This window comes from Eublepharis macularius, chromosome 11 (genome assembly GCF_028583425.1).
Source record: "Eublepharis macularius isolate TG4126 chromosome 11, MPM_Emac_v1.0, whole genome shotgun sequence".
Taxonomy (NCBI): Eukaryota; Metazoa; Chordata; class Lepidosauria; order Squamata; family Eublepharidae; genus Eublepharis; species Eublepharis macularius.
Genome location: NC_072800.1, coordinates 26,126,259 through 26,153,117, shown reverse-complemented (window position 1 = coordinate 26,153,117; position 26,859 = coordinate 26,126,259). Strand labels below are relative to the sequence as shown.

Sequence of the window (26,859 nt, the reverse complement as noted above, 5' to 3'; positions counted from 1 at the left end):
GAGGTGGTACCAGGTCCTTCCTGCTCAATCCATTTATTGCACTCTATACAAACAATTTTCTTCACTCCTCCTCCCCACCAGATTTCATAGTCAGCTAGCTGCCATGGGGTTATCCTCCTTTTGTCAGACATTTCCCTGTCTTTAACACTAACAACAACGACGTTTGATTTATATACCACCTTTCAGAACAACTTAATGCCCACTCAGAGCAGTTTACAAAGTGTGTTATTATTTTCCTCACGACAGTCACCCTGTGAGGTGGGTGGGGCTAAGAGAGCTCAGAAGGTCACCCAACTGGCTTCAAGCGGAGGAATGGGGAATCAAACCTGATTCTCCAGATTAGAGTCCTGCCGCTGTTAACCACTACACCACTACATGATACAGGATGTTGGACTAGATGGACCACTGGTCTGATCCAACAGGGTTCTTCTCATATTATGTTCTAAGGGGATCTGCCAGGGCAACAACATGTGTGACCTCTGACCTGGGACCCCAGGAGGAGGGGAGCCCAGCAACTGGTTCTACACCCATGTAAAGTTTCAGGACATAAGTACCAGCTCCCTGGGATATGTCTAGGGGACCAGCATGCATTCTCCTCCCTGCTGGAAGACAAAAAGGGCAATACCTTTGGGGCTAGGCTTACCAAGTGCCCACTTACGACAGGCAATCTCCCACTGCTCTGAGCAGTGGTGGGAAAAAATAAAGGAAAAAAAATCACAGGCCTCAGTGGTGGTAGATCACTTCCCGTAAGGTTCCCAGGTGCTTGCTGGTGGTGGGCAAACTCCCGCCAATAGTTGGTGGGAGGTGGCAAGCTCCCAGAGGTTGCTCGCCACCAGCAGGCACTCCAGGAACGCACGCCATGCATGCACACTCCCAAGGGGCATGACGACATCATGCCCGGAAGTGACATCATCACGCCGGCTGCGGGAGCATTCCTGTGCTTCATTTGGGGCTGATTTGGACCCCAAATGGGCCAAATCCGCCCTGCATCAAGAGCAGGAGTGCTCCAGTGGCCAGTGCGATGACATCACTTCCAGGGGAGATGTCATTGCGCAGGTGCTGGAGCGTGCACTCACAAAGATCTCGCTGCCGGCACAAGGTAAGTGCCAGGTTCCCCCCACACACACACACACACTGGCGGGAGGGTATGAGGAACTGGCAACCCTACTTCTGTGCCTCATGAACCTTTTGCCCCCCCAAACCTTTCATAGATTGTCAGGCTCAGCCTGGCAACCTTCCCTAAGGCCCTGGGCACAATATTCCATATGATACAATTATGATGTAAATGCACAAACATAAACCCCATGTATGTACCCTAGATTGCACAGAACCATCAAAATAGAATTTTATGCTGTTTTGTTTTGCATAATCACATGAAGCACAAACTCTAGTGCTGTCTGAATGTTGACTGCTGATCCAGAGTGTTGTTGAGAAAAAAAGGCCTTAATGGGGCCTAGTGCTGTCTTTTCAGCAAATGGCAAATTAACTCAGTTCATTTTCAATTAAGTATACTTGTTTTCAATAAAAGCTTTAAAATCTTCAAAATATGGACACAAAGTGCAGAAGGGATAGTGATGGGGCCACTATTTTTCCCAGCAATCCAACAACAAAAATAACCCATGTTTACAGAATATAAACCTCAGCAAAGTGTGAGGTTTATATTAGTTCTTTAGATCTAAAGAACCATTCGTTCTTCTGGGTCTTGTAAGGGCACACAGCATGATGGCAGAGCTTCCTTTAAGGAGATGGGGATGCACACATGCATATGACCAGTTTGGGCCTAGGGAGTTTAAACAAATAGATCTGCTGCTATTATGTCTTTTTTTGGGACCCTTTATCAATTAATATCCCAGCTGGTTCAGCCTCCCTTATCGGGTATGCAGCCCTCTCCTATGCATACTTACTCAGAAGTAAACCTCAGCCTCTCAGGCAAGAGTGAGTAGGAGACATGGTCTTACAATAGGGTTGCCAGCTCCAAGTTGGGAAATTCCTGGAGATCTGGAGAGCGAAACCTGGAGAAAGCGGGGTTTGGGGACGGAAAGGACCTTGGCATGGCATAATTCCATAGAGTCCGCCTCCCAAACTAGCCATTTTCTCCAGGCCACTGATCTCTGTGGCCTGGAGACCAGCTGTAATTCCAGGAGATCTCAAGACACTACCTGGAGGCTGGCAACCCTATCTTACAATGTTACTTCATCTGTAGCAACACAAGCTACTGTTTGCTGCTCTGCAACTCAAGTTTCCTCATGAGTATTTTCTCAATCACAATTGCCTCAAAAGTACTTTCTCCCTGTTGAGGGCTCAATTGTACAACAATGTTGTTATCCTGATACACTGATCACTGTCAGCACACATAAATAATACCAGAGGGTTTCTTGCGGCATTTACTGGTGTCTATTCTATTGTGAACGTAATCTGTCATAGATAATGTTGTTTCACACAATCACGTATTCTGGAATGAAAAATCAATATCTTACGGAGGGCCACTCACGCTTTTTCCTTCTCTTCAGCTTCTGAGTCACTCCTGCAGTAGAGGTTGGTGAGTTCAGGATTTCTTATCTCAGAGTAAATAATTGTGTAAACAGCCCTTGAATTATCTGATAACCACAGTTGTTTTTTGAGAATTATTTGTTCCTAAGGTTGACTGAAGGTTTTTATGGGTGACTGGGTCCTCTATCTCAGACACTATCCTTCCTCTCCATCCTGTAGGTCAAACTAGACAGGCAGGTTTTTAAAGATTTGGGTCCGGGTTCCCCAGACCCAGCTTGGGTTCCCCTCAGCCACACAGCAGCTGTGGGGAATGGCTGTTAAAAAACAAAGGAGAGCCCAAACAGCCTCAGAATGCCACCACAGGGGAAGGAAGAGCTCTTGTCCTCCCTCCCCCAAGCCATTTTCCTGTGTCAAAATAGTTGAGGGGGAGATATTTCCCTGTTTTTAGTGCTCCATGGGTACAGAATACTCCATGTGGAGCAGTATACTGCTTGCTATTTTGGAAAACTGTTTGAGGGGGGGAAGCAGGAGCTCTTTCTTCCCCTGCAGCGGCTTTCTGAGGCCATTTGGGCTCTCCTTTACTTTTAACAGCCATTCCTCACAGCTGCTATGCGGCTGAGGGGAACCCAAGTTGGGTTTGGGGAACCCAGACCCAAATCTTTTAACAACCTGCATATCTAATTTGATCCCTGAGGTCACAGCTGCACCACCCAGGGTGACGACTGGAGTCACCACTCCATTCCCTTTGTATGTCTCCCACCCCAGGATTGCCAGCTCCTAGAGATTTGGGAGCAATTGCCTGGGGAGGGTGGGATTTGGGGAGGGAGCTCAGCAGAGATGTGATACCATAGAGTGTAGCCTCCAAAGCGGCCATTTCCTCCAAGGGAACCAATCTCTGTAGTCTGGAGATTAGGTGTAATTCCAGGAGATCTCCACCCTCGCCTCAGAGGTTGGCAACTCTGCCCTCCATTGTGGCTCTTTGCATGAGGAGGTCACAGGGAATATCCCAGTCCCTGTACTGTGCACCACTGAAGGTTAATAATGATGTTATTTGTTGGCACCTGGTTCTGCTAGCCACTGCACGATGCTACCATGGTGATCCCGGCAGCTTTGTCACCATCTCTTGATGTCCACCAGCAAAGGAACCATCTCCCTTTCTACTTCAGAGGCACACAAGGCTGATACATTTCCTATGACTTACCCCAGAACCTGCTACTGCACTGGAGGGAGGGGAATAGGACTTTACACTTGCTTTAGTTCCACAGGGGCTGGCTGGCCAAAAAGTAACATGACAAAATGGGTGTAATGCCCTCGAGTCCTCTCTGATGATTGGGAGAAGCACCTGGAGAATGATTCTCCTGCACTCTGATTGCTCCAACACTTCCCGTTCTAGGGAAATTAGAGATCGATCTGACATCTCTAGATGTGGGTGGATTTCATGGGGGAGGGGTTAACCATGCAAGCCTGCTGCAGCCAAAAGAACAAGAATTTTATGGCATCTGAAAGATTAACAAGTTTTTAATGCTATAGGCTTACATAAATCAAAGTTTACTTCATCAGGCACACAAAACTGGGGGGATAAGCTCCATGGCCAGTGTGAGGGGCTTGGGAAGTACTTAAACACACCACCCTTGATGCTAGCCCTGTTTCTACCTCTGATACAACTTTAGTCCAATAAGCTACCTTTGCTATTCTGGAAGCAATAAGATAGGCCTCTAGGTATCACAACTTTCATTTGTTTATCTCCTGTTATCCAATTAACCTCATTACGCAGTAATGACAAAAAATATTTATTCTTGGACAATTATTGCATCTGCAACTAATAATGTCTGATTTGCGATGTCAAGTATTTTGTAATCTGTGCTGTTTTTACAGTTTACAGTTCCAGCAGTCTGGCCTGTTGATTTTAGAACTGTGCTTCATTTCAATATTTTGTTATAGCCAAGCTAGCTAAAAAATCCAGTGTATAATTGCATTGCAAAGTGACTATCATTATAGTTAATGCAGCTTAGCCATATTTCAGCAAATGTTTCCCAAAGGTAGAAAATATTTTTTTTTACAGTGAAATTGTCTTCTGGTATAACACAAGCAGTTTTGTTAACAGTTACTGTTGGATGAGATCCAGCAGCACGTATTTGACTCAACTGTGTACTGTTGGATTTGAAAACTGCTGTTTGGAAATTCATCACCTCTCTTTGGCCGTTAGACTGGGTGCTATAAACCTTATAAGGAAATGTTCTTTTGTATTTTATCTTGCACTGATAAATACAAGGGAGCCCTCATCCTTTCTCCATCCAATGTACATTTAATATTACAGTAGCAAATGTAACATTCCTGTATCTGAGATTTCTGGTTTCTTTCTGGTTTTTTATGTTGTTGTTTCTGGTTTTTTATGTTGTTTTGGAATTTTGATGGCGGGTGAGTAGGAATGCCAGTCCCTCTGCCAGGGGAAGGGGTCCCCTGCTCCCCCCCCCCACTTACCTGACCAGTGGAGGGGGCAGGCCTCCCGGGGTATGCCTTGAGTGGTGTGGTGTGCATCTGGGTGGTGCAGTGTGCTCCCACGCGGCATGGCAGCCCGATTCGGGCCTGATTCAGCCACTGCGGGGTGCGGGAGCGCTCCCATGCTCTGCAGCAACCTGGTTCAGCCCGAATTGGCCAGGATTTGGGCCGAATCAGGCTGCTGCATAGCACAGGAGCACTGCCCTGCTGCACAGTGGCCCAATTTGAGCTTATTTGGGCCACTCTGAAGCAAAAAGCTTTGTTTTAAAGAGGGGCACTTTGCCAAATTCTCTACTGTTTCAGCACATTTCTGGAGAAAAGTGAAATAAAGTACAGGGCACTGACCAGAGAAAATCAGTAACAGGGAAGATGCAGACTGGGCCAGCTTCCTTCTGCTATTTTCTATGCCAAAACATGTATGGCATTTCCCACAGCCAATCATACCCAATGGGGCACCTATATGTACCATGAGGCCTGCCAATGTGTTTCCTGGTGCCTGTTTGCTCCTTCTGCAATGCATCTCTTTCCCAAAGCAAATAGCCACTTTCCTCCTACCACACTGGAGCAAGACCGACCCCCCCAGAGGGCTGCGTGGCTGTGTCAAGAAAAAGCTTCCTCCATTGTGAGAATGTTTGGCTTTCTGGTTTTCTGATTACACCCCCTCCCACAGCAGCCACACCTAAATCTCCAGAAATTTCCAGTGGCTGACAACCCATAAAGAGATGGTTAAAATCACAGAGTCATGAATGAAACTTGGAATATTGCCCTGACGAGATGGGGGACAATTTTTACCAAATTGGCCTCTGGCATGACCTGTCATTTCCATGTCACGCTGGGAATGATGTCATTCTCAGAGCAATGTAGAAGTGTTTCAGAGTGCATGCACAAGGGCCATTTTCACACTGCTTACCGGCTGCGGAACATCGCACCAAGCTCCCAGAACAACAGCATCTTCCTGGTGCAATTTCGCGCGAGAACAGCAGTTCTCACGCGAAATCGTGCCAGGAAGACAGTGTCCTTCCAGGAGCTCGGCGCGATGTTCCGTGGCCGGTAAGCATGACTCTGGCAACTCCCACCCTTCCAATTTTTCTTCTACCAACCTGTGAAGCAGTGGCAGAGTACTCTACTGTAGAACTGACAACCCCTTGGTGGGCCTAGAGACCTCCTGAAATTACAACTGGTTTCCAGACAACAGAGATCAGTTCCCCTTCAGAAAATGCTACTTTTGAGGGCGGACTCTATGGCATTTTACCCTGCTGAGTTTCCTTCCTTCCTTCCCCAGACCCTTCATTCCCTAAGCCCCACCCCCAAATCTCCAGAAATTTCCCAACCCAGACTTGGCAGCCCTATGATGTTGGGAGGGGTCCCACTAAAACTGATCCCCCTAAAAACTGTTAAGAGGGTCAAAGAGATTGGAGGACCCCTGCCCAAAGGTATTTTATATAAAATCTGGTGTACCAGAGACTTTGTAAAAGAAAACCATATTGTAGGCAAAGTATTCAGATCTTAACAATTTACTTGTGAAAAATGGGAAGCACATTTGGGCCCAAATGGGATTATTTTTAAAACACCAATTCGGCCATAGTGGATTAGAGGCTTTGGGACTCTTCATTTGTTTTGTCCCTGGTCCATATTAAATTGAGTATAGCATGTGAACTCCTCCGCTTTCATGCTTTAAAATCTCACCTCCACCTTAGGAGAAGGATTTGAGCTCTCAAAGTAAGATTACACATAGATATCTAGACTTACCTGAGCAAAATAAAATTATTTCAACAAATTAAAATGACAATCTTCTCAGATCAGTATTCTCTCAAGAACATAATCCAGAATCACAGAAACACATTCTCTTTCTCCTTGATCTTTTGTCTATCCAAGTAAAACAAGCAAGAGTGCTGCATTACATTAAGTTTTTTTAAAAAGAATTGGAATATATATGCTCTCTTGATCTTCTTGGGTTCTTTCTTCCTATTGGGACTGCATTTACTGAAAGATTACACAAGAACTAGGATAACCATGGTTTGGAGCAGACTGAAAGTCCTCATTCTGGCATATATCTCTGTACCCAATCAGCTCAAAGGTCCTCCTTTGGCTGGCCAATGTCTGACCATAACTGACCCAGTACTTGGTTTCTAGAACTTCCTTTGAGTCTTCTATGACATCATACTGTGACTCATCCTACTGGATTCTATTCTGCGCTTGGTTCCCAAGTACTTGGCCATTTGAGGGTGTGTTAACTCCTCCTGCTTTTAACCAGAGCCAGGGGATCATGTTTGCCAATCAGGTTTTACCTCCAGCAAAGTTCTGGAACTGAAATTAAGCATTATGCCATGGTTTAATATTAAATGTCTCCCCTTTTCTTTTAGCGGCCAAAGAAAACTCAAGACGGTAAAAACATGGAGGCAGAATAGTTTACTCACAGAGGTGGCTGAAGAACACAGGCAAAGAAAAGAAGGGTTAGCAGGGCACTTCTTTTTTCCCCTCTCTGGGGCTCGGCTAAGAGGCAGTTCAATGCCCACCAACCCAAGTGGCTGTTTGGGGCACCAAAGAGCAGGGGCACACACCCCATCGTGACTGGCTGTCTCCAAGATAGTCTACAGGAGATCCTCCTTTAGGAGTCTACCTGACTCAGATGGGGCAGCCCCGGGAGGAGACAGACACCAACACCCCTGGCATTGTCACAGACTACCCTTTTGGGGAGACTTGACCATCCAGGAGCCAGGGCTCTCAACAATTGCTAGTTGCTCAGTTACCTAAACAAGCCAATCTTTATCTTCCTAAAAAGGAAGAGAATTCTTAATACAAATTAACTCAAAGCAATGTGTCCTTTCTTTACATTTTATTAACAGAAGAATAGCAGGGTAAGGAACAAGTGTGGTTAAGTCAAAGCTGTCTCTCTGGCTTAATTTTCAGGATCTCTGCCTCTCATACTCTAGTCCATCCTTTTCGTAAGCAAAAACTCAGGGCCAAGCTAGAAGTGACGAGTTACACTTGAATGGCAAGTGAACACTCACATGTATTCCTCCCTGTTCACTTGCACTCCACTTGCATTCCACTCGATCATATAGTGATCGAGTGGAGTGCAAGTGAACAGGGAGGAATACATGTGAGTCTGTTCACTTGCCATTCAAGTGTAACTCGTCACTTCTAGCTTGGCCCTAAGTTAGTCTTTATTGTGCCACTGTACTCCTGTTATACTCCACCACTACAGATGAATATGCTCCCCATCTGGAATAGTTTGATGTGGGGTTTTGCCTAGAAATTAGCTGGTGCGAGGGAGCAATATGAATCAAGTCAAGGAGAAAAAATGAGACTTTCAGCCAGTGTGATATAGATATTCCCAGAAAGGAAATAGGTTATTTAGATTTCAGAAGATATACTGGTAGTGTGTTGCAGCAAGAGCAGGAAGACATACATTTATTGCGGCAGAACTTTTCAAGCCCACTTCATGTACCTCCATTCATCTGACAATTATGAGTCTAGTCCATAAATGTCCTTACCATAATTGGTTTGCTGTCTTTAAGGTGCCACAGGACCCATTCCATATTATTCAGGATGGTGAAAAACAAAGCAAACTAAGCAATTCACAGTGGGGCAAGATATCCTAACCGGGTGATTTAACGGCTAATGGACATGTCCTTGGATTTGTTGGGGGACAATACAAGGACTTTGTATCCGATTGTGATGGGAGTTTTGTGCCTCCTTGCTGGTTGTTTTCTGTGTGTGAGAACATCAACCAATGTTGAGACATGCAGCCGGGCAAGATTTTTGTAAACAATTCCAGCAGGGTCAGTTTGACTCTTGAGGAGGCATCCCAACCTCAAGCAGATATCTGTTCTTTAACAATGTGGGCAAAATTCCTCAGGCTGCATTAAGCTGAATAAGTGTCAAAGTTCAAACTGGAAATTTCTTAAGGCCTAAAGAGGCTAGGGAAGCAAGACTATCACAGTAGTTTCTGGATTTAACCTGCACTTGTTTCTTCCTTGTAGAATGTGTTAGTGTGCACGTAATAGGGTTGCCAGCATGGCTTTGGCAAATGCCAGGAGATTTTGAGGGCAGCGCCAAGGGGGGATGTGATGTCACTTCTTGATGACACTAGGGATTTCCTTTAATTCTATGGTATAGGCCATAGAAACATAAGGAAATTCTTAATAGAATCACTATGGGGAACATTTTCTGGCCAATTTCTTGAGGGTAGAAGATTGGGGCCAGGGCAGCCCAGAAGCAATTTTTTTGCAAACCTAGCATGTAACATAATATTACTATTTTCCAGTATTTGCACATTTGGTATACTTTAGTTAGAGCTCGTGATTGAGTGCGTGAACTGTTTCTGACAGTTTTGAATCCTTGAATTGATTCCGGAACCAAGTTAAGTGGAGCTATTCAAACACTGAAAAGGTTGTGGGAGTATAGGATTGGCAAATGCATTCTCACAATTAATCTGCATGATTCACAAAAGCTCTGCGAATGCACATTCAGTTATATCAATTCTCATTTGATTCAAGAGTAGAATCCAATGGCCAGCACTGTATCAGAGGTGGAACTGTACTGTTTTCAAAGGAGCTATTACTTTGCAGCCAGCAGCTGGTCAGCAAAATATCTTTTATTGAATGGCACAGAAAGCAAGAACATACATTCAAAAAGTAAAAGGGATCTTTGTCTCCTTTTACTTTTTTAAGCGAATGAGAGCTTAGCAGACCCAAATCCGAGGTCCTGGGAAAACTTTTTTTTTCTTTTAGATGACAGAGAAAAGTATAGTTTTTAGTTCATGCAGTATTGGAAAGATATAGAATATAATGGCCCGCAGCACTGATTTCCATTGATTTCAGAATGTAGCAGTTGGGATTGAAGGAAACCAAATGGGACCTCTGTACAATTTTGATTCACACGTAAAACATTAATTCTACAATTTGGTATGATGTGTCTCACAACTGGCCCTTGCTGCAAAAATCCATTCCTTCCTGCCTATTCTGGTGCCACGTATTTTTACACTGAAGCAAAAGTCAAAGGGATGACTCCATTTAATGCCTCTCTAATGACAAGAGAAATTGGTCAGAAGCAGCAGCAAAGTGGCACTTCCTTCGGAACTGATTATGCAAATCAAGTGCTTCATAGCATTTCATGATAAAGCTGGTCCTGGTATTTTCTTTTATCTTTTTATTCATTCATCCAGACTTTTCTGGTGGCAACAGCTATTCTGAGCCCAAAAGCTAGAGTACAGGGCTGTTTCCAGACGGCTCACCTTCTGCCGCTCCATGCCGCAACGTCGCGGCTCGTGCCGGAGAAAACGCGAACTAGCATGTTTTCTCGCACGAGTTTTGCTCAAAACTCGCGTGAGAAAACACGGTATTTCGCGTTCACCCCAGCACGAGCTGCGGCGTTGCGGCATGGAGCGGCAGGTGAGCCGTCTGGAAACGGCCCAGAAGCTGGTGAGAGCTATAAGGACCTGCTGACCTAAAACCCATCTTAAATAAGGACACTCATTTCAAGGGGGAACGCACAGGAATGCAGTTCTGGCAGTTCCCCAAAGAGGTCACATGTCAGGTGACCCCCCCACCTGACTCTCAGCCATTTTGGGCCCATTTCTGCCTGGATTGGGGCCGAAATGGCCCGGATTGGGCCTCTGACGGGTGGTGGATCACTCTCCCACTCAGCAGCAGCCCGATACTGACCAGTTTGAGCCCTTTTTCAGCCATTTTCAGCCCCTTTTTGCCATTTTGGGCCCAATTTCAGCCTTGAATGGCCAAGATTGGGTCCAAAACAGCCAAGATAAGTGATGTCAGGGGGTGTGGCATATGCAAATTAGTTATGCCCATGACACACTCCTGGTGATGTCAAGGGGTGTGGCATATGCTAATGAGTTATGCTAATGAGTTATGCTAATGAGTTCCTCCAGCTCTTTTTCTATGAAATGACCACTGGGGTTTACTTTGAAGTAGGATTGTGCCAAAGCAGCCTGCCTGCTTTAGGAGAATTCCTTCCCCCTTCCCACCAAGACCTGATTTATACATCCCAAGGAATAAAGTGGTAGAATATTGTGGAATGGGATGTACCACTCTGGACAGCAGGTGATGGGCTGCAGCTTTACAAGTTCCTTTTCATACAAACAGCCATACAAACAGAAACAAGCATAGCAGGGAGAAAGCTTCTTCCCCCTCTCTTTGCTTGCTGAACTGGTTTTCTCATTGGAGGGGGGGAGTGAGTTGGGTATAGGGGAGTATTCCAAAATATGAACCCTCCATGATTCTACCTGCACCTGCATGAAGTGGGTGGGCCCAGTCTTCAGCATTCCAGGCCTTTCCAAGTTGCACGCCTGCATGCCTGAGTTCAAGAGACTGAGAGAGAAGCCATCACTTGCTAGCTAGGCCTTGGAGAGAAAGGGAAAATAGGGAGGCTGAGGAGAGAGAGAGAATGATAAACCTCAAGTGAAGGAGTTTATTCAGTTGTAGACAAGAGAGGTCGGGTTCTGGAGCCCTGTGTGCGTGAGAGGCTTTGCAGGGTGCACTGAGTAGGGTTGCCAGCCTCCAGGTAGTGGCTGGAGATCTCCCGGAATTGCAACTGGTCTCCAGGCCACAGAGATCAGTTCACCTGGGGAAAATAATTTATATACAGCAGATGTTGGAAATATTGTTCTTTATTAATTGTTATATAGTAAATGCCCCTGAGGAAGTCTTACGATGAAGAACTGAAAAGTAAAGAGAAGTTTTGCCGGCTGTGGTTCCCGGCTTGTTCTGTGTTGGTGTTTGCTATCTACACCTCGGATTCTTCTTTGTTTACAGGGAGAGAAAACGGAAGAAAAAGGAACATTTACTTTTGAAATTCTTCAATAACAACTTTAAAACTTACCTGGTTGATTTTCACCTGCCTGTACACTCCCGGGTCCTCAGGCAGCGACTCTGTTATAAGCATATGTATTATTCTTGTGATATCAACAAGCAATTCACATATAGTGATGTATGAACTGCATATGTATTAATTGCATGTGTTATTAGACCTATCAGTCTTAATAAGAGATTCATGAATTCTTGAACAAGAGTGTTGTTGAATACTTCATTTGCCCTCTGGTTACCTATTATTCTTGACTTCAGTCCTTACTGAGGGCAGCCAAGTTTTTTGTAGCCTCCAGGTAGTGGCTGGAGATCTCCCGGAATTGCAACTGGTCTCCAGGCCACAGAGATCAGTTCACCTGGGGAAAATGGCTACTTTGGGGGGGTGGACTCTATGGAATTATGCCATGCCAAGGTCCTTTCCCTCCCCAAACCCCACTTTCTCCAGATTGCTCCAGGTTTCATCCCCCAGATCTCCAGGAATTTCCCAACTTGGAGCTGGCAACCCTAGCACTGAGGAAACCTAATGCGGGAGAAGCCCTGAATAAGCAGCACCTCCAGTGCCCAAAAGCCACACCCAGGCATCCTAAGAGGAACCACTATTTCATATTATTACCTGGTGGGGGCCTGGGAGACTACAGACCAGTGTGCGTGAGCATGCATTATGTGGAGTGGACTCAAAAGAGTTGTATCAGTAAAGGGATTTTACTACTATATATACTATCTGTTGCTATAAGTATGATCCTACTGGGTAGTTTCTATGTTGTTTAATGCATCAGTCTTAGAATTGCTTATATGACGTTTCTGCATTTCTTCCACTCTGTATTGGACTTCTGCTGGCTTCAGTCCTTGCATATTTGCATTTATATACCCTCTTACTTTATTGAAATGTCCTTGAAATTGACTGTACTGACTCACGCTGTGAAATCCAGCAAGCAATTTGCATTATTTGCATAAATGATGCAAATAAATAAAATAAATAATGTTGCAGGGGGCTGCTCTAACCACTTGTCTCCCAGCCCTCAATCTGCCGAACATGCAGCTGAGGAAAAAAAGGACAGGAGTCGTTCGAAAGAGACACCTCAGTTTCAACCAGTGTATAAAAAGGCTCCTCTAACCCTCTAAAGTTCACGTCAATCATCCTCTTCGCCGGCAGCTTCTTCCCACTAGCCTTTTTTTAAAGGAGTAACAGTTCATGGACCAAGAGGGCGGGGGCGGGGAGAGCGCTGGGTTTGGATGAGCTCACGTGGCAGGAAAGAAAGCGCATGCGCCCAAGGAAGCGCAGGCTTTCTTTCGGTTGACTTGGCCCCCCACGTGACGGGACTGGGCCGAGAGGAATCGGCTGGTGGGCGGAGCGCAGGCGCGGTGCGGGGCAGGGCCGCAGCAGGCGCTGAAATTCAAATCTGAAGGGCGGTTTATTCCTGTGCTGAGAGAGACGGACGGCGGAGACGTTTGCGGAGATGGACCCGTTCACCGAGGTAAAGGGCCTCAGTCGCTGGCGGGGTGGCGGCGGCTGACGGGAGGGATGCCGGGCGAGTCTGAGGGAGGGAAGGCGGGCAGGCTGGCTGTGTGCCGGGGGAGTTTTCCTTTGTCTGGCGGGTGGTCGGGAGGCGCGCTCCCTCGCTTCGGGCTCGACTCCTGCGACCGCGGCTCCGGGCTGGCTTCGAGGTGGGCTGGCTTTTGACAGCGCGACCCTAAGCAGAGTCATGCCAGTCTAAGCCCCTTGCAGTCAATGGAGCAACTCTGCTTAGGATTGCACCGTAAGTTAAAAGGGCAGGCGATCGGCTCCGGTCACGTCAAGATGCCCCACCTATGGACTCAAATGCGGATTAGTTTAATCGCATTGACCTTTTCACTGCCCTGAGTGGGGCGGTAATCTGTCTAGAAGAGAAGTGTATATAAGCACAGTTATTATTATGATTGGCTGATTCCGCATGTTGGATAATGCACTTTCAATGCCCTTTATCAATCGTTTGAGGTGGATTTTTTGTTCCGCACATGAAAAAATCCATTCCAAATGATCTATAAAGAGGATTGGAAGTGCATTATCCAACCTGTGCAGAATCAATGATGGTGTCTCCCCTTTGCCCTGCTCTTATTCTGTGTTCTGAAGTTATGTTTTCTGTTAGGAGTAACTGCTCTCACACACATCTCAGATGGGGCTGGAGGGTCTTTAAATGCTGATGGTTAAAGTGAACAATGCTGCAAAAAGTGTTGGATTAGCATGTGGGACCCCCAGCTTGGAATTCCTGCTATGTCATGGAAACTCACTGGGTGATCATGGGCCACTCACACACGCTCTGCCTAACCTACCTCACAGGGTTGTTGTGAGGATGAAATAGAGGACTGGAAAATGAGGTAAGCTAATTTAGGTCTTCCTTGGAAAGAAAGGTGGAATATCAATGAAGTAAGTAAATAGCAGGAAGGGGCTGCTGTGGGTTTTAAGATACAGATCTAGGCAGAGGGTCTCTAGTGACCTGTGGTTCCATTCTCTTATGGCTTCTTTAGACCAGAGGGAAGGAGGCTTTTGCCTTCCATAGATATGTCGATAACAAAGGCAGCAAAGTGGAAACTACATGCTGCCCAAATCATGTTGATGACTGTCTAGTATTTTTGGCATGGAGTTTAGCTGGTGAGCTTATTCAAATATGTTCAAACGTCTCTTCCAGTGAGTCAAGGAAAAATAAGTGGGTGTGGCATTCACAAATAGCTTTCTTTTTAGCTCATGCCAGTAGGATTGTAAAATGAACGATCTAGCACCCTGCTTTCCTTTGCTCCTGATTTATGTAATTATTTTTTTAAGATTAAAACCTCTTTTTAACCTTTAAACTTATTTTTAAAAGATGACATAGAGGAAGTTCTAAAGGTAACTTTGTAAGAAATTTCAAAAGAAACCCAAGTTGTATTTGATCATAGTGGTCCATCTTCCAGTTTTACACCCAACCCTGAACTAAAAGTAGTTGTAAGCCACCTTGAGTTCCTCCAAGGTGCAAAGACAGCTAATAAATGTTTTAAATAGTCATCTGTGAGATAGTTTCTATATATTACTTAAGTACTTCATTCAAATGTGGGTTCAAAAGTCCCTATAATGCTGTTTCTATGGGGTAATTAACACATTTTTGTATATTTAGATGTTCACGGAACTAAAAGATTGCTGTGCTTGGAGCCTACCTGTATTTCTGCTAGCCTAAAATTGTTGCAGCATGATCTATACGCCTAAAGAAGAGTCTTGATATCTAGTAGTAGCTCAAATTAGATAACTTCAAAAAAGTTGGAATAAAGTTTGGCCTGATCTAAGTAAAGCTGAAGAAATTTAAACTGCAGTTACTGCCTGTGGTTTAACTTAAGTACATTAAGTACATTATGGGCATTAATTGGTTTAAGATAAAGCACAGTTTAAGACGTTGTTGTAGTTTAGAACATTCTCTTGGTTTATGCAGTTTGCTAAAATGGATGGCAATTCCATATTTTCTCCTTGATTGGTAATGAAGGACTGACTTCACAATGCTTAGTGCTGAAGGAACCTCTTTTCTAGTTTGGTGTATTAAACTGTTCTTCAGTGTGGGCCATGTTCTTGGAAGCTTACCAGAGTACATACCCTTCTTATGCAACTGAATGTTTTTGAATACAGGGTGCAGCAGTCAAGTCTGATGTGGGCCATGTTAAGTTAATTCAAATACTTCACAATAATGGAAGGCATGCAAACATATAAAATAACTGCATCTTGAAAAAGAAATTGTACTAGTTATTGCCACAAACCATTTTCATCTTCTGTTGAAGTTTGAAATATAAAGCACTTAGTTTTTAGGAAACTGGAAGTGAAATAGCAACACCAGTTTTTTTTTAACTAAGTGCTTTTTAGTTTTACTACAGGAGGAAAATTTCTTGGGCAGGCAAGATACCACATCAGGCAAAATATTATGCTTTTAATTGTGAAACTAACCTCTTAGTATGAAGGCACAGTACTCCAAATGTTACTGTTATTGCTCTAAGGCATATTTAATTTATTTATTTACATCATTTTTACTCTGTCCTTTCTCCCCAATGGGGACTCAAACAGCTTACAGCTTATTCCCACACAACCATGTGAAGTAGGTTAGACTGAGAGTATGTGACTGACTCAAGGTCACCTAGACAGCTTCCAAGGCAGAGTTGGCATAGATTTTTAAACTTTAACCTTCTTATTCACCATTAGATCTACATATCTACAGCTAGGACATCATTTATGTCCAGATAGGTGCAGCAGAATGGAATGTGTCTGGCCTATGCCCCTGCTTTAAAATGCTGCCATTTAGTTCTTGCATTGAAGAATATTTTACAAATTAATCTCTAGTTTGAATAATCTGTATCCATGTGACCATTCCAAAAGTAGGTGTTTTGGGATCCTGATTTTAGAAAAGTTGGTATTATTATTATTATAGTCACCTTTGATTTAAAGAAAAGTAAAGTAGAGGCCTAAACGAGAGTCAGGACAAAATTACTCTCCCTATTTAACTCCCTTTGTTTTCCTGAGCTGGATACAATTCCTTCTGCCAAGGGAAATACTCCCCCTACTGGATATACATGCATTCTACTTCAGTAATTGCAGAGTATGGCAGAGGGCATGAGCTAACAAGGGACATGAAGCAGCACATATTAATCATATTTATTATATATAATTTTAGAACATTGGCCTCTGATGTAGCAGGTGGAGCTAATAAAGAGTATGACTATTTGTTTTAATAGTTTAAGATTTGCTTTTTATTTGTTGCATTACAATTAATTTGGCACAATTAATTCTGCACTGAAATGTTCTCACTTTCTTAATCAGTTGAGGGTTTGACAATTATAACTAGTTTAAACTAGTTTTATCCATTTGTCAATACTTTAATCCTATTATTTCGTTCAGTCACTGGAGGCGAATTCTAGAGGGTTATTTAGCGAATTCTGCTAAATAAACTGGGTGAGACATTCCAGTCACTAATACAATGAGTCTGCCTACATCATCCTTGGATAAGAAAAATTCAGACCTGTCATTACAAATTTCTTGCAGAATTGCTTGTTAGCATACCATTCCTTAAGTAAATTGTACTCAACAGGATGCTTCCCATAAGATGTATTGTCAAAGGCTTTCACGGCCAGAGAACGATGGTTGTTGTGGGTTTTCCGGGCTGTATTGCAATACAGCCCGGAAAACCCACAACAACCTTCCCATAAGAAGGAAGGCAATACAGCCCGGAAAACCCACAACAACCTTCCCATAAGATGTTAAATACCGGGTTTTTCATTCCAAGTAGTTTTGTACACCAGAACTTAACTGTATTAATTACAAGAAGTTGTAAAATTTAACATACTGGGTTGGATCCAGACTACATTGGCAATTTCCACTGGCTCCCTCTCCCTGCTGCAGACCTCTCCCATGCCATTCCTTACTTGCAAGGGGCAGCATTTTGTGGAGATCAGTGAGCTGCAGTGGTGGGGGAGGGGGTGGAGGCAGGAAAGTTCCATCCTGCCATTAGAAAATTTAGTCTGGATCCAGCCCACTGTTTAGAATTGCCTTCTGTGTATTGGGCTCAGTTGCATATTGAAAATTTTACCTGTGATCTACCATTTAGAAACTTCTCGAGCGAACCCGTGCCAGGAGAGAGAATTTACAGAAGAAAATGGCTGAGAGGCCCATAGGAGGAGTCCGATCCACAACGCAAACGAAAAGGAGCAGAGAACCTTTGTCAGACACTGGCAACCAGCCACTTCAGCATAATGAAGAAGGTATCTCTCCCAAGCATTAGATTTAAGGGGAGGGGCCACTTTAACTAGATTTTCAGGCTTCTGTGTAAAAATGTCTGCGTCTGCTTGTTCCAGTTGTCAATTACCTGCTAGAATAGACATAAGACATTTAAAATCATTAGCTTATTTAGCTGAAGATGAGGCTACACTTGGGGCCTGTACAAGATCCTGCGGCTTATTACTAAAATGTTCCTGGTGTTTTGTAAGAACAACTTTGTCGCAAGAGTTGCAGTTCTTTGTTAAATCATTTTGCAAGTGAAGCAATGGGGAGTAAGTTGTGCAGTAAAGGGAAACTACCTTATATGAAAGAGCGTTTTGCTTTCATATGTGGATAATCTTTGTTTTGTTCTTTGTCTACTGCAGCCAATGCTGCACATTGAAATCACTTTATTTTCCGCCACACTTTCTACAGCAAAACCAGGTACAAAGCCATCACCATCCAAAAGACGCTGCTCAGATAAGGGGGAGGCTCCAACGCCTTGTTCTGAGAATGCACATCCAGTTAACTCATCTTCCATAAACCAAGTTCTTCCTGAAATTGCTCCTACTTCTCAGTCTGTTGGTCTGTCATCTGGGAAAGAAGAGCAGGACCTTAAAGCTGAATCGTTTCCCACCGCTTCCGTTAAAACACGTATGCAAAAGCTGGCTGAACAGCGACGTTGCTGGGATAGTGGTATGTGTTTCATTCTACAGGATACAGCGTGTAGAAATACGATGACAATTTGGAAATTCAGTATATTTCTGTTTTGCTTTGCATTCTTTAAAAAGGTGCCTCATTTCATGGCTTGCATAAATGCTTTTAAGTTTATCCAAATGCATAGTTTTTTTCTGGAGGAGCAATATAAGGTTTCTGGCTTAATCTAGCAAATATGTTAATGACTGTGCTTATCTGCCCACGTATAACCATATTTTTTGCTAACAGCTTGAAAAAAGGGGAAACAGCTTACAATCTAGAAGTTCTTAGTCTCCACTCTGCCATGATAACTGAGAGTCTCTCTACATGAGACATTTTACACGAGGATGCTCAAGTGTAGGGAGACACAATGTTAGCCGGGAAGCATAGTTTAAAATACTGTCAATTTCACCTCTTTACATGAGGGTAGTTTAAAAAGACTGAGCCAGCAGAGATGGCTCCTCAGAGAGTTTGTTAATTTCATCTCACCTCACTGAATAGGAGGTGAAATTGACAGAGCCTTCAGGGAGGCAAAGATGAAATTAACAAACCCTCTGAGGAGCCATCTCTGCTGGCTCAGTATAGAGAGGTGAAATTGGCAGAGCCTTTGGATGCTTCCCGGCTAACATTGCATCTCCCTACACTTGAGTGTCTCCATGTAAGATGTCTCTTGTAGAGAGACTCAGTGTATCCTTAGGTGGAGAGAAAGTGACTGGCCCAGTGTACCCTGTGGGGTTGTTGAGAAGATAAAATGAGAAAGGAAATCATAGAATCATAGAGTTGGAAGGGGCCATACAGACCATCTAGTCCAACCCCCTGCCCAGTGCAGGATCAGCCTAAATAACTATATACATCACTCTAAGCTCTTTGCATAAGGGGCAAGATAAAAATGTAATGCCAGTGGGCATCAAGGCAAGGCTATTAGTGAAGGTTTGGGTTCCTTGCCTATATTGATTAAATCTGAACTATTAAAAGAGCATTTATGGTACAGAGGCTCTATGTGAAGTATAATTTCTCCCATAGCTCCAACTTAAGTTTTTTGTGTGTTCCATTCTCTTTGGTAGGAGACAGATTGATCATTCTTTCAGGTACTGTATTCTCCCATAGGAAGTAGTGGAGGGAGGGAGGGAGCAGAGTTGTATATTCTATTTTGCTTCATGTTCTGTATCTCATTAGTATTTATAGCAAGAACTGTTTTGTCAAGTGCTGCATTTAACACTGACTCTCTGTATGGTCTCTATTTTCAGATTTGTGTGAAAGTCCTTGCATATTTCCCATCCAATCAAAAGAATGTGTTGTTTCTCCGCCCAAACTACCCCTTACATCTGAGACCCCAATAGGGAGAAGAGGCCGTTTAGCTAACCTTGCTGCTACAATTGGTTCCTGGGAAAATGACCTAAGTCATCCATCTGCAAAGCAAAACAACACACAAGAACAGCCTGGTACTACTTGTTTATCCAAATTGTCCACTGCAAGTGGAGCATCTGCTGGAATCAATAGTGGCAGTGTGAAGCAGGATGCTGCATCCTGTTCCCAAAGGCCTGTTGAGTCATCTGTGAATAAGTCAGCAATCTCTGGGATATTGGTAAGTGATCATATTTAATCAGATGTATGCATTTGCTATCCAGATTGAGGTTCACTCTCCATTGCAACAAACTTAGGCTGCAGTTCTGGCCACATTTTCAAGGAAGTGAGTCTCGTTCAATGCAATGGGACGTCTGAATAAAGTTCAGTATTTGGGATGCAGTAACAGTTTCAAGAAAAAGAACTTGTTTACACTTTCCTTTGTATAGAGAGGTGATAAAACAGTATTGTCGCTTGCTTTATCTTATTCAATGGGACACTAATATGAATCAGCCTTGGGGAAATTTCTTTACAATTACGAAATGTCTTAAAGAGAAAAATGTACAACTAGTTGGCTGCAGACAATTTGTGTGTGTGTGATTTTGTATTGAAGTAAATATATATATATATATTTGTCTTGTGAAAGTGGTAAATATTGAAAAAATATCTTGATGGTCTAAACGTACTGGAAGGCAGTTTTCTAGAACATTTTAGAGCAAGCTGCCATTCTGGAGCAGTTATAGTGTCATCTCTGGGGAACACCTGTTTCTTGTTTAATAAATTATGCAAAGAACAAATCGGTATTGCCATCTTTTGAGTTGAAATAATTCTGCTTTTTTCCTTCCCTTCCAGGGAAGTGCTAATTCCAAAACCATCTTGGGAGCTAATAACAAGCATGCTAAAGATACTGAGGTACCAAAGTTGCAGCTACCACAAGAAAAGCCTGTTCTTAAATCATCTTTGAAACCAGTATTATCACAACCACTTTCAGCCAAAGAGGAGCCAATCAAAAGCGTGCATGCACAACTTGACTACAAGGATAAGCCAACCACGCCAGGTGAAATATGTAAAGTGGAATTATTGGGTTTTGTTGGAAATTTTGCACAGAAAATGGGTTTCTGTAAAACATGCTGTGCATTTTAGCTGGGTAAATAGTTGCTTGAGTGATGACATATCTGCTAGGTGTATCTAAGAGTGAAATTTTGCTTTAGTGAAATACGTGATGTGCATGGTTTTATCAAAAAGAGTCCAGTAGCACCTTTAAGACTAACCAACTTTATTGTAGCATAAGCTTTCGAGAATCACAGTTCTCTTCATCAGATGCAGCTGCATCAGATTATTTTCGTCAGATGCAGTGTCGTCAGATTCAGCTGCATGGTTTTAGTTATCAATGTTTTTATTTAGATTTCTAATTACAGTAATGCACTTCTTTGGCTTCATAGTGTTGTACATACATTACATTAAAAATAGACTGCTTAAGATTTTTGCTTCAACAGCTAGTTGGTGAAAAGATTTTATGTACAAACTGAATGGAAACTTCAGAATTAAAGTGGCTGGAATATGTATGCAGCTGTGCCATAAAATTCTTTAGCCATACTTATCTTAACCAAAGAGGTAAACTAGGAAGATAATCTCTGGGTCCTGCTACATATTTCTGAGAAGCATCACAAAATAGCCCGTGAAAGCAATGGCGCAAGCAGAGTTAGTCGCGTTTCATGCGAAATTTATACCTTATCTTTAGTAGTTGCATACTGTGCTTTTGCTTTTAGTCTTTGAAATGACTATTTGGTATATAGGTTTTTTTTTTACATTGCTTTATTTGAATACATAGAAAAGTCCCCTTTAATATGGACAATTGCACTTAGAATCATGTGGCTATCAACTTACCAAGTGTTAATCTAGCAGTGAGTGTGTAAAGCCACATGGAGGATTCTTATTTGTTGCATCTCCCCATATGGTGATGAGAATTTTACATGATCCCATTACTATGCACTTTCAGCCAGTACAGGGGCCAGAGTAAAATGTTCTTTGCTGTATGCATGGACAATAATAATCAGACTTACTTTTTGTACATTTAGGCTATCACTGATAATGGCATCTTAAACCATTATTATGGAATCTTAAACCAAACATTATGTTGTATGTGCATATACATTCTTGACTAGTGCAGCTGGAAGACCATGAGATACAAGAACATAGTCTGTTGTGCTACTGTATAGCACTCAATTGGTATAGAAGATGAATACAGGGACCCCAACCATCCTGGCTTTGATATGCCATCCCATGTGGTAGAGAAGTTAGTGCAGGAATTCTAGGAGGATTGATGTGTTTCAAGGTACTGCTGCTTCATGTGGACACTGGGTTTACATTGTATACCTCTGAGCCTGACAAATATCACAGGCTTTGTTTCTTGTGTTACATTGCCATTTGGCATCAGTGCCTAACCTTTTCCCTGGTATGTATGTCTGTTGAAGGCACTTGAATATAACTCAATCATTTCAGCCCTGTTCACTTTTTACATTCTGTGGTTAGGCCTATTTACATTGCAAGCTGTTCTACCTGCTTAGCCAAAGAACTTTTATGTATCCAACTGCAATTTGTGTGGGAATGCTTGAGCTTTCCTTGCAAAGCTAAATGCTTAAAATACCCTTTCTTCTACAGTAAATCTGCTGGTGCAGTTAGCTGTAGTTGTTGGCCTACATGGGCAACAGTTTAAAAACTTTTCTTTAAAAGCTGTGAAGCTCTTTTTGGAGCTACTGGAGTTCAGATACATTAGATTAAGATGTGAGTTGCTGAATGAAGGTTTTTCAAGAGAGCTTCATGCTGTGTTTCAGCATTTGGTCCATCATTTAAACATATCGAGTTAATGAAGGAAAACCCATTGTTCTTGTAGGAGGATCAGGCATTAAGCCTTTTCTGGAGCGTTTTGGAGAGCGTTGTCAGGAACATAGTGCACATAGTCCTGCTGTAAGTGGAGGTCACAGAACTCCCATTATCACTCCAAATACAAAGACAATCCAAGAACGACTCTTGAGACAGAATGAAGCGCCCTCAACTGCTAGTCTAGCTCAGCAGCTCAAACAGGTATGACTTGCTACATCCTTAATATTTACAATCCTCACATTTAGACATCTACTGGAGAGGGATGTGCAAGTTGAGATTACATTTCCTTTGTGTTTAGGAACGAGAGAGAGAACTTGCATCTATTAGAGGTCGCTTTGATAGAGGCAGGCTGTGGAGTGCTGAAAGAGGAGAGAATAAACATCCAGAAGCAAAACAGGTAACAATGAAACTTCTTTTGACTGAATGTGTAAATTACAGGAGCACAATTATGTTTTTGATTTTCCTGCAAGCCAAGCACTTCCGCACAGGACAATGCACGAAATCTTCACATAGGTCATCATGTGTGCCAGTCATGTTACTTGAGATCTAATGATATAAAACAGGTATCTTTCCCAATGGGTAAACATTGGCACGAGCTTCACCAATACAATGTGTTTCAAAATTCACAACCGCATTATGATGATGTAGAACTTGAGAGAAGGTATATCATGTTGAGCCTGCTCACTTCTGTTCTGTATAATCTTTGATGTTGTCAGGGGGTAGAAGGAGAGAAGGCCGTTTACACACTTGGGATTGTTGCATACATTCTGGAGTTGTCATGGCACTCAAGATACACGTTTTTAGTTTCACTAGTTCTTATAAGCTGAGCATGTTTTTGTTTTTTGCAGGAAAGCCAAGTTCAGACTAGCCCCAAACACCTCCCTGGTTCAGATGCCTCCTCCCATTCACCAGAAGAAAAGTCTGCAATACTTGAAAAAGTAGGAAAAGGCAAATCTTCAGGTGAGCAGTCTCTACCTTTAAACTGGTGTTATGAATCCGCAAGTTTATAACTTAACCCAGGTCAGCAACCTTGTATAATTAGAGTCAAATTGTCAAAATGGAGAGAGAGAGAGTAACAAATCCCCTGTAAGAGAGGCTGTTTACATAGCTGAAAATATAGAACTTTACTGATGATTAACATGTTTGATAGTCCATAAAGTCTTTACAACCTGAACGCTGTGTGTTTGGCTAGGAAGTCTCACAACAGGAAATAACCACAGGAGAAGTACCCTGCATGATTCTTCTAGTGCACTGGCATAAATTTGTGCAGGGTTGGCACTTGGCTTATTGGCAACTGTTCACCTCTATATGTCCCTTTCTGTGAAGCATTTCTAAGAAGCCTATAGTCCCATAAAAACCAAATCTTTCCCTAACATTCCCATCACGTACTTGCTATTCTCACATTCCACCTACACCTCCAATAGACATTAAAAGATTTGATTTTCTTTAGAACCACATTTGATTACCTAGTGAGTTACAGTTTGCCCTGGAGTCATAGGTTGCAGACCCCTGAAATACAGTGCTACTTTGACTTGAGGCCGTGTAGGTGGCTTAGTAGGAAAAGCGTACACTATTCCAAGCATCAGCATCTCTTTCCAGTGTGATTGTTGGTTGCCTTAGGCTGTGGATTTATTTTCATCTTCTGTGTGACACAAGGGAGGGTAGCTGCTTGTGTTAGGGGAAGCCTGATGCTTTGCGAAGAACTGGTGAGACTTGAAATAAGTCTGTTTAACAGCAGACTCACGAACAGAACTTCAGTTTGGTATAGATGTTTGTGGATAACTTCTCTCCTTCATAAAAAATGAAGGATTAGTAGGATTTTCCTGAATCTTCTGGACATGAGATATTTATTTATGTAGGGCCTCATCAGCTATTTTCTGAAAACGGTATGAAAAAGGAACAAGTTGTAGGGATGGTTCGCAAGATCAGGGTGTGGCTGAATTTGGTATCTGACTAGGCCAGAAGGAAGCGTGTGTATAAATTGGAGACTTTCTCCCTTGCACTTAGATTTTGTAATTAAGGAACAAGTCTTGCCATTGTGTCCCCCTACAATTTTCTGTTTCAGTTGAACCAAATTCATCTGTAACTATAATCTCTGTGACTTCTTCCCATTTTGCTTTGGAAAGCATGCCTGACCAGACTCATTATATGACATAGGGCAAATAAACTGCAGGTTTTGAGTATTTGAGGATCCTTACGAATTTTAAGAGCTACAAACTTGGGTTCTGGAAAATATTTATTGTACCTTTTGGAAATGTCTAGGCACTTCAGAAGAGAACAAGACTGAAGAGCTTAGTCCTCTGAAAAACTTCTCACCAAAGACTCCTGTAAAAACAATGTCTGATCCAAGGCTTGAACAACTTCCTAACAGACAAAATGGTTTGTATTTTTTTATGTCGTACCCTAACTTAGCTAACCTCATCCTTGAGTACATTCTCTGTACTCAAGAGAACTTAACTCTTTCACTGTAGGCTAGGGACGGTCTCTGACATGGCAGTCTTGCTGAGTCTTTATACAAATTCTTGACCGACCTGTCTTATGGGAGGCACGTGTCTTGGAAAACAGAGCAGCATCTCCTCCACACGCACCAACTCTTGCAACATGCCTTCTGTGCCTGCTTGCTAGCCTTGCTTTACATTACAATTTTTGGCTTGGAAAAATCTACTGATTCCTACAGTACGTTGCTAGCCAAATTCATTCATCTTGTACCCACTGCTTTTTCTCCAAGGCTATTCATCTTCCAGCTCAGCACTTCCTGGGTACGACGAAGTTGGTAAACAGGCTGACCAGCTTTCTAGAATGACAATCCAAGGGTCAAGCATTTGGGGATGCCATTTAGTGACTTTACCCCCAAATTCAACTGATGGCAAGAGCTTTAGGAAGGTTTAGAGCCATAAAGTGTTAACTCAGACCAATATCTAGCCATGGTCAAGAACTGCAGTTGAGAATTTGTCCTGGCTCTAGTAGCTGGAGATAGGTTCCATCCTTGGAAAAGGTCAGTCTGCTTGTTGCGTTCTTCCTGTATTAAACATATTATTAAATTATATTATTAAACATGTCTCTGGGCATTCTACTGGTCAATTGCCTGGTGCCATTTCTTTCTTTTTTTTTAAATATTTTTTTTTAAATAAAATTTTATTGGTGAGTGGAAAAAAGAAAAGAATTTTCAAATTTAACACACATAATCTCATTCCCCCCCCTCTATCCCCCACCCTTTTTAAAAAAAATATTTTTATTAACATTTTAAAATCAGTGAACACTGGTGCCATTTCTGGTAGAAGTATCGCATGTACTCCACATTTTTTAAAGTTGCTGGCTATCCTCCCTTGTTTAATATCTTTGGGAACCAATGATTACCAAGAGAAAACTGTCTGTTTAATCCACAGCCGTGATACAGGCCCAGCCGAATGTCCCTTGGGCTGGGGGCCACCCTACCTGCGGAGCGCAAGGCCCTGCAGGGGGCATAGTTCTCTTTCTAATGAATGCATACAAAAGTTTAGAGCTCAATAAACCAGACCTGTAACTTCCTGACCTTGGTTTCTAGATAATGGCTCTTCATTTAAACTTTCTTTAATTCAAAACTATGTCAGTGTTAAGACTTTATGCATTTTACTTTCTAGGTGAAGAGCATGAGGCTGAGGCAAAGGTGGATGGTGAGGTGAATAGTTCAAAAGTGATAAGTGATATGTTTGATGAAGTTCTTCAGGAGGATGGGCCTGACATTGAGAAACTTAAAAAAGAGATGAGCATGACCTTAGAAACTGAAAGTGACGATGAACGAGAAGAGACGCTGAATATTTCCTCAATGTCCCTCCTAACACCTTTGACAGAATCTGTTGCTGTTGGAAGTCCAGAGGTAAGTATTTGCTAATGTCGTGATATAATTTTGTGCATATTTGGATTGGTAAGGCAACTTCTTGGGGAAACACGTAAAATACACCTAGCAACTCTTGCCAGATATATTCTCAATGTGCGTCAGAGTACTTTCATTGTAATTAAATGTAACTCTGCTTCAAATGCAATTGTTTTTAAAAGGTTCAAAAACTTCGATCTCTTCTTTTACAGGTTTTTGCTTCCCCTAGTAAATCAGTTGGTGAGGGGAGCAACGCAAGTGATGACAGTCCAAATTCCAGCAAGTTTCAAAGAACGTCTGTCTGTAGAACTGAGTCTGGAAGCAGCACTGGGTCACTGTCAGAGGAGCGTAGCCTTCTATATAGGTAATTCCTAGTCAGTTTGGTGTAGGGGTTAAGAGTGTGGGACTCTAATCTGGAGAGCCGGGTTTGATTCCCCACTCCTCACTTGAAGCCAGCTGGGTGACCTTGGGCTAGTCACAGCTCTCTCAGTTCTCTCACCACCCACCTCACAGGGTGTTTTGTTGTG

The 26,859-nt window shown here is 42.8% G+C and overlaps 1 protein-coding gene across 2 annotated transcripts in view; it reads left to right on the top strand.

The window, feature by feature from the left end:
* The first annotated feature begins 13,211 nt into the window (after positions 1-13,211).
* ANLN (anillin, actin binding protein) overlaps positions 13,212-26,859 on the top strand; it is a 29,402-nt gene continuing 15,754 nt past the window's right edge. For both annotated transcript variants that reach the window (XM_054991996.1, XM_054991995.1), the window contains exons 1-11: positions 13,212-13,291; positions 17,408-17,561; positions 17,992-18,252; positions 19,500-19,837; positions 20,449-20,653; positions 22,490-22,680; positions 22,778-22,876; positions 23,328-23,439; positions 24,742-24,858; positions 26,100-26,335; positions 26,545-26,696. In XM_054991996.1, coding sequence (XP_054847971.1) covers positions 13,274-13,291; positions 17,408-17,561; positions 17,992-18,252; positions 19,500-19,837; positions 20,449-20,653; positions 22,490-22,680; positions 22,778-22,876; positions 23,328-23,439; positions 24,742-24,858; positions 26,100-26,335; positions 26,545-26,696 — 1,883 coding nt within the window. In that variant the 5' untranslated portion in view covers positions 13,212-13,273. The remainder of the gene's footprint in view (positions 13,292-17,407; positions 17,562-17,991; positions 18,253-19,499; positions 19,838-20,448; positions 20,654-22,489; positions 22,681-22,777; positions 22,877-23,327; positions 23,440-24,741; positions 24,859-26,099; positions 26,336-26,544; positions 26,697-26,859) is intronic.